Source organism: Phalangium opilio, unplaced genomic scaffold (genome assembly GCF_054372755.1).
Source record: "Phalangium opilio isolate 3A_F unplaced genomic scaffold, DU_Popi_V2 ptg000014l_1, whole genome shotgun sequence".
Classification (NCBI taxonomy): Eukaryota; Metazoa; Arthropoda; class Arachnida; order Opiliones; family Phalangiidae; genus Phalangium; species Phalangium opilio.
Window position 1 is genome coordinate 2421080 of NW_028324149.1, and position 14718 is coordinate 2435797.

General features: G+C 36.0%; 1 protein-coding gene and 1 pseudogene across 3 annotated transcripts in view; both read left to right on the forward strand.

Moving 5' to 3' along the window:
- LOC149705056 (neural cell adhesion molecule 2-like) overlaps positions 1 to 14718 on the forward strand; it is a 160554-nt gene that overhangs the window by 117189 nt on the left and 28647 nt on the right. For all 3 annotated transcript variants that reach the window (XM_089865227.1, XM_089865226.1, XM_089865225.1), the window contains one exon: positions 7787 to 7897. In XM_089865227.1, the coding sequence (XP_089721353.1) occupies positions 7787 to 7897 (111 nt within the window). The remainder of the gene's footprint in view (positions 1 to 7786; positions 7898 to 14718) is intronic.
- LOC149705058 (putative fatty acid elongase 3 pseudogene) lies at positions 13033 to 13948 on the forward strand (annotated as a pseudogene).

A 14718-nucleotide genomic window follows, 5' to 3' on the forward strand; every position in this document is an offset into this window, starting at 1 on the left:
ATGTTTTAGTCGCGTTACTTTAGAAGAACGAGGATAAAATAGAAGCCACACTGGGAATCATTATCTCACTGATGAAAATTTGAAATGTGGGCGGGTACTCTAGTAAACGCCCGAGGATTAAGCTCCTCCCATCGTATTACCACAAATATTCACTCTGTTGCTTCTACGCGTCCCTGTTGCGACTAATAAATAATAAGTTTAAACTAAACCTAACCCAATATTTTCTTTACCCCCCCCCCAAATGGCGATAACGGCCAATTTAACTGGGGTATTGTAGTATTTATACGAGGGTACGCCCCATTACGAAACTTTTCAATATAAAAAGGGAATATTCTCAAGGGATTATGGGGGTTTTCCCAAACAAGGAGTAACGTTTTCCACTTTATTTTGTAAGATACTGCAATGAAAACAAAATCAAGAAAATGATTGATAATGCCAAAAGTCCCAAAATACGAAATTGCTTTGTACTAGAAGTAAATTTGCCGGAAGTTGTGCAAATGACACGTTGGTATTTAAGTTCAACCTTCTTGAACAATTTATTTAAAGGGATATATCTCCATTTAATTTCTTATTAGCAATAACTTACTATCCCTTTTAATTTCGGTTTATATTTTTAGTTTAATTTATTTCTACTACATCCACTGAATCCATATAGTGGTCAAGTCGTGTCAGGCGTGTCCCTTTCCCTAAGGACAATATTGGAGGAGTAACGGAACATATTTCGGAAATTGCGTTTAAAGATAAAATGTATTTGAAACTTCTATAATATAATGTATATATATATATATATATATATATATATATATATTACATGGCAATGTATTGATTTTAATGTTAAATTTTTTTTGGGAATATAACGAAATTAACATGTTTTATTTAAAATAGCAAAATTTATCTCGTGTCAGGGACATTATTAGAGATGCTATTGATCCCAACCCGGTATAATTTTACCAGCTAAAAATATAAAAATCTCATTTTTTATCAAAACCAATTCAAATCGTAAAAAAAGACCGAAAAAATATGGTTTTTTAAACGCGCAGTGCGGTATAACGGTATAGAAGAAAAAACAGACTCGAGTTGTACGAAGAAAAATAACCATTAATTTCCTATATGGCTTATTTCTCCTCTTTTTAACCGTTCGTAAGCTCGTATTGTACTCTACGAGAAAAGAAAGAAAAGGGCTAGCCCAAAATTTTGCGGATAATCACATTTTTAAAACCATTTAAATTTCTAAATCGATGAAAGATTTATCTTTCGCTCGGGTTAGGAAAGAAACGAAGCAAAAATAGAATGAGTTATTACGTTACAAAAGCTTTAAAGCCATCGAAATGTTCGAATATTTTTACTATTTGTCAATGGGGCGAAATTTGCAATAATTCCAGAGCAAAAACGTATTAACGTCGTAATTTCAATTCAAGTATTTCAGTAAGTTTTTAATCGGAAAAAATTTATATCTTGAAATAATTCTCACACCTCAAATTAAATTTCCCCGATAATTCCCACATCTCAAATTAAATTTCCCCGATAATTCCCACGTCTCAAATCAAATTTCCCCGATAATTTTCACAATTCAAATCAAATATCCCCGATAATTGTCACAATTCAAATCAAATATCCCCGATAATTGTCACATCTCAAATCAAATATCCCCGATAATTGTCACATCTCAAATCAAATTTCCCCGATAATCCTTACATCACAAACCAAATTTCCCCATAATCCTTACACCCCAAAATTCCTGATATAACTTTAAAACCTCGAAATAAGCTTCTAATAGCTAAATCAATATGTAGACCTACTAGCTAGTCCCTTCCCCATATAGTTGATTAAACAAGTAATATATCCTCAATTACTGAAACGAAACGGATGGCATTTTGAAATACGACATTTCTCCACTTAAAACAATATACCCTATACGTTTCTCGGTCGACCTTTGCCGAATTGTAAAGGCGCAATTTGAGTTAATGCTTTCAAAATTGATGTGTATAAAGAAATACTGTACCTAACTTTCGTTTTTTTCAGTGCATGGGTGATCACCCTATTCCAAATTTTCAAGGGGGTAGAAATAATAGAAATATACCCAAATCGGGAGACTTGGCTAGCTTAGAAAAACTCCGGGAGTTGAATTCGGGAAAATCGGAATGATTTATCTTTTTAGAACGGGAAAGGTAGGGAGTATGGAAGGGGGGTGGGACGTATAGTCCGGGCCGCAACGTTGTCAAAAAATGTCTCCATTATCTAGAAGGCAGATTTGAATCGGCGGCCGCTCTATTCTATTCCTCTTTTTCTTTTTCCACGATTTCCGATCGATTAGGGAACGACAAAAATCCCGATACCAATTTTTTATTCGCGATATATACGAATAAATTGCGTTTTTAGACCCGTCCCCTTCCAAATGAAAATTGAAACTAGTGCTTTTTTAAGCGGCGTTGAAGTAGTGGTTGATGATGTTTTCTAAACAGGCTGTTCCCAAAGGGGTGGTTGTAGGACCGAAGTAGTATGATTTGAATGTTTTACGGATGTCCCCCTAAGGAACTGAATTCTTAATTATGGATTCCAATCATAACTTTTTAGGGGGTGTCCCTTATGGCAAAATCGGTCAAAGAAGTTACATTTTCGACTCAACAATACCCTGGTAGTTGCGACTAATTGTAATCAATGATGGGTATAGAATACTAGAGTCCCTATTATTTGTTAATGGACAGATAATAATTGAGATATAAATTAATATTGTAATTTAATTTAAAATAGTTGTTTATTGGGAAGGTTATTATTTTTATTATTATGGTCCTTTGCGTCTTGTTTCGCGTGTCATTTTTCTAGTGTTCCAGCTTGGAAATGAGTGGGCATTGGGGACTCCAAAAAATATACGGTCAAAAGTGGACGAGGGAAAGGGAGATATAGCAATAGGCGTAGACCAAATGGATCACGTGAGAGACGGTTGTTTCTGACAGGCATTAAATACAAGTTGTTTTTATCAAATATAATAATGAATTATTATATACAGGGTGTTTGTGAAAAGTCCATCAATAATGAAAGGGCGTATTTATTGGGCCATTTTGAGTCGAAAATGTTCTATGACATTTTGCCGTCCGAGCCACGGTTTTCGAGTTATGATTTGAATATTTTAGGGATGACCCCTTCATTAAATTAGCGCTGTCTTTCAATTTCTTAATTAAATTTAAGGGGTCATCCGTAAATTACTCCAATCATAACTTGAAAACAGTGGCCCGAACGGAAAAATGTCATAGAACATTTTCGACTCAAAATGGCCCAATAAATACGCCCTTTCATTATTGATGGACCTTTCACAAACACCCTGTATATATCGTATAGAATATTATATTATTAAGGAAATACAAAAAAAGTCCCTTTGTTGCTTTGCACACATCTTAATGCAATTTTCTGTTAGTTAATACTTTTATATCGCAGTTTAAACATATTTAGTCAGGATAAACAATAATAGGTAAAGAATCCAAAAGGGTTAAAATACACATATATAAATATACAACTTTGGTCACGGAATAAGTATTGTTAAGTAAAATATAAATGGTTTTACGGTTTAAAAATGATCATAACGGATATTGATCGGACGTGTTTTGTATCGGTTTAAGAAGGAAACGAAAAAGGCTATTTAATAAAGAAATAAAGGCAAAAGTTCAGGCAAAAGACATAAAAAATATATATATATATTGAAAACGAGAGGTGACTTGGACACGCGAGAGTTTAAATAGTTTTGGCTTTTAGGCGCCCGTACAAAAATATTGATTTTTTATTCCCCCCCTCTTTTAAATGTAAGCCTTATTTAGGACAATGGATCCTCTTATTACCAAATACTTATTCCTTTCTAGAAGCATAAGTTCATAAGATATGTTCAATATAAGTTTTTCACTGGTTACAAACTGAAGCTTTTCATGAAGTGAATGAGGTAGGTCATAGATTCGAAGTAAAGCGACGCCTGGTGACTGAAGCACTGTCAAATGCTTAGTACATACAGATTAAATAGGACTAGATGGACTAACCGAGTGTAGTCTACATAGTCCTCGCGTGTGGTTCTCGAACTAGCTCTCAGGAAGTCTCTAGCACTACGAAGTAAGGTAGTGTCATACTTATGGAACATATCTTATGAACTTATTCCTAGAAGGAAGGTATACATTTCTAACTCAGCATTTATCTTGATAAAATATTAAACCCATACGTATCTTAAACGACTTTTTAAACTGGAACGTGGAACGCCAAAAGAACGACTCAAGGTTGTTGTAATCTAGAAGTTTAACGTTTGAAACATCATATGAACATAACGTATAAGTATAGGTCTGAGTTTGGGCCGGGCTTATAATATCTGCAGAGCTTGCAAGGCCATCTATGTTCAAGTTTCTCCTTCAAACCGTAAGTGACCTACTGTGATTCATTCCTTTTATTACAGGTGGATTACTTATAGATGTATCAAAGTAGGCTATGGTTTCTCTTATATTATGGCAAATTTGAACACCAGGTGACGCCCCTATTGTAGAAATACTCCGGTTTAATAACGTTTGCGGCAGATATTTTCAATCATATACTTATTGAGTATATACTAGAGTAGAATCATCTGTTTAATGAAATATTTAATTGAATTTGACTAATTAAACGTGGACGGTTTTTGCCTACAGGCTAAAAACGGGGTTGAGGTTAAAGAGAAATTATGTTGACCTAATGAAATAGAGACCAGCCAGCGCAATCAATCTTAAGGGTGTTAGACAATCCTACCCATTAGAGAGATTAGTAATGTTCATAGTACGCTATAGGTACCTTAATGCGATGAAATGGGCTACAATACACCACACGGGCAACCTACTAATGTAACAGTTTTTAATTTACACTTAGTACGCATTACCATAAATAACAAGGAGAAACGTAAGTATGTATGCGAGAACAAGTGTAGTGTAGTAGGATAACAAAATTAAATTTACAGACTACGAAATTGTATGGAAACGTATACTTATGGCTGCTACGAGACTTGTGTTAATACATATATATTATCTTTTGGGAAGGGTTATACAGTGGGAATGTTTTTATATCTATAACAGTAATTAATGATCTGTTATGACTTAGGAATGGGGAGGGGTTGGTCAATAGCTCGAATTTAACCTCTATGAAAATATAATAAAAATGGAAAATTCTATAGCCATACACTACATGTACTAGAATGTAAAAACATCACAATTTAAATAATTGCAAGCCCCTTAAGATTTTTAAAAGTTATATTATAAGAAGTAAAAACTAAATTGTTCGATCAATCTTCTAGACAGCGTTTCTTTTCGCTGCCCAAATTAAAGAAGAAAAGAAAAAGAAAAAATTGCAATATAGGTTTTCTGAAAATTAGTGTTTTTGCTCTTGAGTGTAATTTAATTTAGTAGCTTGGGGAGTTGACGACGTTTTTTCTTCCGTCGAAAGAATCCACACTGCGCGTTTTTACGCTAAATTTTCCAAAGGAAAACTTCCTTCATAATATAAGTAGTCGTAATATAAGTAAAGTAACAATATTAAGTATAAAACATACCCCTTAATGAATGTGTCACTCAAAATATCTAGATATTTAAGATTTTAGCATCCTTATAATGTATTACTTATTTTTATAATGTTACTTATGGTTGCAGGGTAAAAAAAGGTGTTAGGTGTATTGCTTCTCCACAAATTGAGAAAGTTTGTTTAGAAGGATTTTTTTTTTCTCTTTCTTTTCTTCCGCGGTGTGAACAAAGAGTATGGACTGCATCATGTCTTTGGATTAATTCCTCAAGGCGCTTACCGTTTTTCCTTCCTAACATTCACTAACTAGAACCTAATTTTCTAGCTTTACCTTAACCGTATAGAAGAAACCCCAGACATTAAGAAAAGAACTGTGCAAAACGGAACAAGCGAAGCGGGACAATTTAGAAACCCTAGAAATGAAATCTTTTTTTTTCTCCAACGAAAATAGATTTTTTTGAGGCATTGATTTGGGAATGCCGTTAGAAATTAATTTAATTTTCTTTTTGGAGATTAACATAATAATAGATTTTGTAGCGCTACACCTGGTGCTGGTAAATTTAGTTCAGTTTCACTGCGATCTAGCTGTAAAATGTCGGCAACGTAAATCACATCACCAAACGTCGCCTGATGACGTGTTTTTAAACTTTACCATGCCTTGCTCTGCTAAAAACAACTTTAAACCCCTCTTGAACGATTATCCCAATAAACCGTAACACCTTAACGTAACAAAGGGTTAAAAAGCCCTGAAAAAAAGGAAGATGTTGAGTTAGTATATAAGTAGAGGATGGGTTCGTCATGCGATAGTTGTGGCGGTCTTTGGCTGGCTGGCTTGGGGTCGTAATTTGATTCCCAGTGGTGTGATGCTGGGAGACGCAGAGGTGGTGGTGGTGGGGGGAGATAGGGGGCGCGTCGGTCACGGGAACATCAACGCCGTACTCTCTCCCTCGCTACTTTCCTAAATTAAATGTGACACCTGTCGACACGCCGAAGGGAAATTTAGGTCTACCCAACCCTTATATTTGCCTCGCTCTTACCTTACCTGTACCTTAGCCGTACTATTTAGCGCCTCGAAGGACGCCCCCCCTAGCGGTGACGAGAAACGGGGGTAAGTTCTTAGAGTAAGGTGGGCGTTCGCCATTGCGGGAACGACGTGTAGCCTCGTGCTAAAAAATCACCCAACGTCGTATCGTAACTTACCTGTCTGTCTCTATAACCGAACTCCATTCTTGGTATTACGTGTCAAATGAAGCTCCTTAATTGAAGTCAATTCAGTTCAGTTGGTTTGACCTTCAACGAAAATACAGCGATTTTTAACAATTAAATGAAACCTCGCAAAATAGCTCGAGTAAATTTAAAATAGAAACGTACGGCTTGCCCTCTACCGAAAATTGAAGTGTAGTTTCTCAAAGAAAATTGCGATACTTATCTTACTTCAAATAATATACTTCTGATGACAAAAACCATCACTCGAATATGCTATACGGGTGTGAAAGGTTTTCGACGTGAAATAGTCATTTTTCGGGTCTTCATATGTCCCAAAACTTCTCGACGTTGGTAAGGTGTGAAGACCCGCGTCATATTAAGCCCATCTTTATAGACCATAACTTTATGAAACGTAATATACCAAGAAGAATTGGCCCTATTCCAAATATTTTGCTACCAAAATGGATAAAGTTCCGTATAAGTTAGACTTATTATTATAAATTTATGATAGGTTTAATTAAAATGAGTCTTGTACGAAATCTAGCGCTTTTTTTGATTCGTTATTTAGTCTACGGTTTCCTAAAAATTTTCTTCAGTTTTCTTTTTGCTAAGTTTTGTAATGGATAGCGTCGAGTAATTCGGCGTTTAATTAGCTGACTTGTATGTGCTAGCCATTATAAGAAAAACATCTAAATTAGTCTGGGCCTAATTTGGGTCTTGCAGGCTAAAAGGGCTTAATAAGTCTACACACAAACCTGATTGGTGGATTTTTTTTTCACTCAAAAAGAAATAACCCTTTCTCAATATAAAGACGTTCAAATTAAAAGATGAGATCTTTACAGTGAACATATGCTACTTGTTTTTATGCCTTTCAAAGGCTTAGAGATATTTGCTTTTAGTTAATTGTATCTTCTAAACTAATTGATTATATTTATCGATAAAAAAGGGTTGAAATTTGGTTTAGTAATTGACTTTGAAATTTGAGTTATTGTTTGAGTTTACAAATTATTCATTTTTTTTAATTAGTGTATATTGTTTTTAATTATAATTATTTTTTCTTCTTTAATTACAGTGCCACCTCGAGAGCCAATAATCAAAAATCAATTTGGTGTAATCGCCCAAGGTCTTGTCGGCCCATACACGCAAGGTCAGAGGTTACTACTGGTCTGCGACACCAAAGGGGGTAAGCAAATTTAGTATTATTAATTGACCACTAATATATATATATTATTCCTTTTAACTGTATGCATTCCGGTCTATAATTATTCATGAAAGTATAACCTAAAACGTTTCCTTGTTTTTCTGAGAAACAGAAACCACTATTTATAATTAATGAGAGTAAAGTGGGAGGTGGGGGGGGGCGTAAGTTTACCCTGGTGCGTGATCTCTTTGGCGTTATTTTTTGAAAGCTAGGGCCTTTGCTAGAATTTATCAATACTCCGGAGCAAGCTTGCCGTATGTAAAAAAGGGCCTTACTTACGAGGACCTTTTACCAGCGCATGAATATTGTAATGGAAGAATCTTGGGAACCTTTTATACGGAATTTAGAAGCCCGGCTCAACCGGAGCGCGCCCGGACGGATGCCAAAATTGGGCTTAGACATAGTCGAGCAGCCTGGATCAAAAAATCCAAGAGCTAAACAAGTTGGCTATCAAAGTTAGATATGTAATGCGTTTGGGAACTTTAAATTCACTTTAGAGAAAAAAATATATATAAATATAAAAGTGACTTCATCCTCATTCTTTTGATATAATATCCGTAGTTCAGTTCAGTTTTAACTTAATTAATGTCTTATACAATAGGGTGGCAAGATTCCAGTCGATATTTTTTAAATTTCCAACGCTAATTTTGCCCGATAAGTTCTATTCGATAATTTACTGCTGACAACAATCACTTGCACTTTTTACTGTGTAGCCCACGACCGACCCTAAGCATATATATTTTACAAGTTGACCGTGAAAATACTTCACACTTAACATAATAGGCTTAATTTATCACAAAAGGAAAAACATAATAATAAGACAAACTGATAAAAATATTTTTAGTCTCAACTCAATAGACCCGAAACACCTTAGATTTCCCAAGGATACAAAAGCGTATCCACGTAGAATTTTTTTACCTAGCTTCTTCGGGCTAGGAAGATCGTCAAAAAATCGATACACTCGGCTCTATAGCTACGAAAAAGAGGTCAGCGGCTCAGCCACGCGGTTTAATACGGCTTTTACCATCTTACCTTGTCAGTGCGCTCAAGGAGCCGCCGGTATTAAGAAGAGAAGGTGTAGAAGACAAAGAAAAGTAGACCCTATAGGCCTAGTACATTATATACGTACATTACGTGCTAGTTGTCAGTGAGAGAACACTTGTACGAAGGTCTCCCATCTTTGGGACATCGTGTTCACAGACAATGCGGACGGGGGAAAAGACGTATATACTGTAGACTCGCGCGACAATTTTTGAAGATGCGCAAGTCGCTTGTTAAGCGTAACTTGCTCGTTTGATTTTCTTGACTGTTTTCATGGAGGGATACGTTCTAGATGGTATTCCGTTTTTAATAAACAGTCCATTAGATAAGCGTGCCGGTTAAATATTTATTAGAAATTAACTTCAAAGTTTAACAATTATAATTCAAGAAGTTGAAAAATTGTCAAATTGTTGGGTCGTCCTAAAGGGACTTGATTTCAATTAAATTTTCGTTCAACATAGTATTTCAACGTTCCTTTTTAGTGGAATCAATTCTATACCGGTGTATAAAAAAATTAAGAAACATGAACAGTAAATATAATCCGAATGTCAAGCCAACTACAGTTTCTAAAAGTCCGGTAGTACATTCGTGTCCTTGCAAATTTGCTTTTAAAGCGTAATAAGCGACAAAAACGCCGACAACAAATTGCGCAATTTGAGCCGTCGTCAAAATCATGGAAAATTTAATCGGAATATTGAATTTAGCTGTTTTCAACGCGAAATACGAGTACATGAAAGAGTGCACCGTTAAATTCAACGCACCAATCCAACGAACGGCTCCCGGAGCGGTTTGGGCGTACGCCCAGAAAAGCGTCATAGTTAGAACGTGATGAGTCAAATGGAGTACAGTCAGTTTTTGTTTCTTCAAAACGAGAAAAATGGTGTCCAAAAGTTCGGGTACTTTCGACAAACCGAAAGCCATAGCCCAAAATACGCTAACATTGTTGGCGTTTGAGTTACACACTGAAACTTCCATCCCGTAATTCCACACGACGTAAGATAGCTCGGGTACCGTTCTTAACATTCCGCAGATACTGAAAATTGCCAACGAAGTATTCCACGTCATGACCGCTTTTTGAATTTTAGCCGGAGGTCTGTTTTTCATGTACTCTTGCAAAGCGAATACGAAGATCAAGTAGATCATGGCAATGTAAAGACTGTAGTGCCAATAGTTCTTGAACCATGAAACTGCCCATTCTTTACTAGTTCTTGTTTCGAACTCTTGGACGAAGGCGTAGTGAGGATACCCGGTGTACTCTTCGGGAGACATCGCAACAAGTAGTTAACAGCTTCAACTAGGAATGGAATATAACGCGAATCTTCTATATATCATGTACTACTATTAGCACATAGTTTGAGAGCATATTAATATTGAAATTTGCATAAATAGGAATGTTTTCCTCGATATATTTATATTTTATTCTAATTAAGCAATGGCGTTTGTTAAATAATTCGTTTCATTTTTAAAGAACTTTTAACGCCTTTCTCTAGCTAAAAATTAATTGACAAGATAGGTGCACTATAGACAATCGAGCTTACTATACATGTATGTTTGTTTACTCTTAAAGAAGGTTATTTATTTTATTTGCTTAAACTATAGCTTTACAGCGAGTTCGTGTTCTCTATGACGGTGGTCATTGTTAAGGACGTTTTGAAGCCGAGTTCTTAGCATTGTAGTAATAATACCTCAAGAAGGAAATATTTGAAATATTCAACCGCGATTTCCAAATAAAATGCGTATAGTTTTACCAATATGTTATAGGCGCGTCTATAAGTCACGTTTCTTAATACGCGCGGGAATTATTTTCTGAGTGCGGATTATGTTTTAGATTATAGCCTTAATAAATGTAAAATATACACCTTTAAATTTTTCAAAATTACTTTTATAAGACCTTGAAATTCCAATAGCAGGTAAATCAGTCCTAAACTTGTAACGCTTATAAATTAAAAAAAAATATATATTTATGATTCAAACCGCGAATATTTAATAAAAAATTCTTAAAAGGAGAAAAATGCGCTATTGCAATAGATTTCGTAATTTAATAAATTATTAAAAGCCAATTTTTTCATCGTCATTTTTATGTATTTAGTCTTAGCGACAGTCGCTCTTCTTATACTGTCCTTTGCCAATATGGAAATCATTCCTTATAGTTTCATCAGCACCGTCTTACGTCTTCGAGTCAATTATAGACCTATTTCACGTCTGCAGTAATTGGCATACTTCTATATTTGATTCCGTTGGTAATAAGACACTTAAGCCTAACGAGAAACTTGAAAATTCTCTCAAAGTGTATAAAAGTATTCTCATAAGTTTATAAGATATGTTCCCGCAATAAGTTTGTCACTGGTTACAAACTGGAACTCGCTCGTTGTTCTTGAGCTATAGTTTTTTCCCAGTATGTCTCTAGCATTACGAAGTATAGGTAGTATCATACTTACAGAACATATCACTTATAAACTTATGGTATTCTCAAATTCATAATAAGGTTCGTTTCAATTGAAACCCAAGTGGATGTTCATTATTTGCCATCAGTGTATAGCCAGCCAGTTGTCTTCGTTTTTCTCTTTTTTAGCTCGTGTTCGTAATGACTTTTACCCAATTTTTTATCCCAATTCTCCAATTACTCGCTAGCTAAGAAGAAAGGCGAAAAAAAGAATTGAACTCGATAAACGTGATGTCAGATCATGTCAAAATTGCAGCGCGTCTAAAGCTATTTCCCATCTTATCTCTGTAAGCTTTGTTTTCACGTGGGATATAGTCTCGTGCCTGGTAACGTTTCAACTTGATATTGATTATATACACCTGTTCAAAGTTTAGTTCAGTAATATAGCGTAAGCTTAGCGGATTAATACGTATAGTCTCTAAGCGCTTAGTGAAGAAAGTAGTCCTTGGAAATTTATATTGAACAGTCGTGTAGGTGTGAGAGAAGGTGCACGCTTAATGGATTGCTCCCGCAAAGAGACGTCAAATCGTTCAAATTCTTTCCTCCTTTTGTGATCAATGAAATAAATTATTGTACTTTAGGAATCTTTTTTACGATTTTTTTTCTCTGAATTTTTGCTAGCCGCGAAAATTGACAGTGAGCTATTTAATTTGTAACGAAGCCAGTAGCTCTTCTGAAGGACCTAATTAATAATAATTATCACATAACACGACATTCTTTACGCCATTTAAAAGCTAGTGTGAAAATTTACGCGGTTGTATCAGAATTGACAGAATGCCTGGATAAAAAAAAACCGTATTTATTATTCCTGTACAACATCAACGCTGTATTAGTTCAAATCAACAAATCTAAAAACCATAAAGTTAACTTTGGTTTAAAAAATTGTTGTTCGTTCACTTGGTTCACTTTTTACAACAAGCTCAGTTTCAGTGTATCGCCTCTTTCGACTGCGGGTTAAGACGGAGTACATCTTCAAGCAAGGGGGCAAAGGATATCTAACCATGCACCTTCCCTCGGGCCAGGAGATAAACCCGCATGGTAGTGTCAGTCGCGAAGAGGGCATGGGGTACTCGCGAATCCAGGCCAGCCAGGCCTTACAATGTCAGCGAAATGAGAAAACTGGGGGAAGTTGGCTCTAGGACCAACCAGGAGTGGATCAACACACGGAGTCTAAAATGCTGCCAAACGTTTCTCGCACTATTTTTACGCTAATTACGCTTCGTTTTACACTTTATGTTGGATGCGTCACGTGTCCGTCTCCGTGTTAGAGCCATAGTCTAGCCAATGTTGAATTGTTAATTAATATTAATTTGTAAAACCTAATAACGTCATGTAGAGGTGGCCAGGTCTTACTTGGTAACAGATCCGATATATAGACGTCTTGAAAGTATAAGGAAAAAGTAGCAAATATAGATTAAAAATACAGAATTAAATCAAGACTGTTTCAACAGCATTCTAATTGAAACACACGTTAATATTTCCTTGTGACGAATTAAAACTTTTTAGAATTTCTCAACAGCCAAGAACTATAGTTTTTAATCCCTCTTGTGAGGTATTAGAAGATTAGAGATATATTTAAGGCAGAAGCTCGTTACATTCGAATCATAGTTCGGGTGGATAAACAGTTGGAACGATGTCTCTCGCCGAGTCGAATTACACCGGGTATCCTCACTACGCGTTCGTCCAAGAGTTCGAAACGAGAATTTCTCAAGAATGGTTCGCGTTATGGTTCAAAAATCATTGGCATTACAGTTTGTATTTGGCCATGCTCTACTTGATCTCCGTTTTCGTTTTGCAAGCGTACATGAAAAACAGACCTCCGGCTCAAATTCAAAAAGCGGTCATGATGTGGAATACTTCCTTGGCCATTTTCAGTATCTGCGGTATGTTAAGAGCGATTCCCGAGATAATCTATATCCTGTGGAACTACGGGATGGAATTTTCAGTGTGTAACTCGACGGGCAACAACGTGTCTATGTTTTGGGTTATGGCCTTCGTTTTGTCTAAAGCTCCCGAACTTTTGGACACCGTTTTCCTCGTTTTGAAGAAACAAAAATTGACTTTACTCCATGTTTCTCATCACGTTCTAACCATGGTAGTGTTTTTCGCGTACTCGCAAAATCTTCCGGCAGTCGGACGTTGGGCTGTAGCCATGAATTATACCGTGCACGCTTTCATGTACACGTATTTCGCGTTGAAAACGGCTAAATTCAATATTCCCGTTAATATATCTATGATTATGACGACGGCTCAAATTGCTCAAATGGTTGCGGGTATTTTGGCCTCGTCTTACGCTTTGAAAGCGAATTTTCAAGGACACGAATGTTCTACCGGACATTTTGAATCCATCGTTGGGATGACTTTCGGGTTATATTTACTATACATGTTTGTTAATTTTTTTATACATCGGTATAAAGTTGATTCCGCAAAAAAGGAAAGCTAAACGTAAGGCGTAAGTTTACTCAATTCAAATAGGTCACTTAAGAAATTTAGTCATAAAGAACTGTTTTAATTATTTAGCATAATTTGAAAGCTTCAAAAGCACCTTTTATATGTTGGTAGTTATTGATGTAATAATATTGTAAACTCGCATTTTGAAATTTTAATAATAAATAAAAATACTTGAGCGTTACATACAGAAAGACATAACTGTGGGGCACTGCGTGATTCCAACTCCCATTTATATTTACTCTTGAAGAACCTAGCGGATCGAAGCTTAAAAAATCACCGTGGTTGAGGTCGCTAGGCCTGGTAGGCGGCGGCTTCGTTCGTTGGCATCCCTCTTGGGACCCCGGGCAGATTAAGCCTTGGTTGGGGCCAAATATCGAAGGGAGTCTTGTCTTGTCGTACAAGAATGCTTTGAATCGTCTAATCTCGCATCGCCGAGCCATGCACGCGCGTGCTTTGTATTATCCAAATCTTTTCCAGTCTCTAAAGATTCTCGTGATCTCGCAATTGAATTAAGAGAAATCCCTTTTGGATGCCGAATTTTTGCTCCATCTGAATTTGAATTTATGAAAAAGCTTTAGAGCTTAAAACCTACGTAGTATCGCTCTTTAAATTGAATTTCTTCTTTGTTTGGGAATATTTTTGTTGGTTGCGTTCAGTCAACCGCTCTAACCCCCCCCCCCACCCATCTTAGCATATCCAATATAATTCAATTGTTTTTATGGGTTACTATTATATTTGGTTTCGTCCGCCTGGTGGGACAGATTTTAAAATATTCATTAAATAAGGCTCTCTACGCAAACATTGAGAGAGAAATCTCAAATCATTTAAATCGCCCATCTGATTCGTATCATATTTTATAGTGAGAATA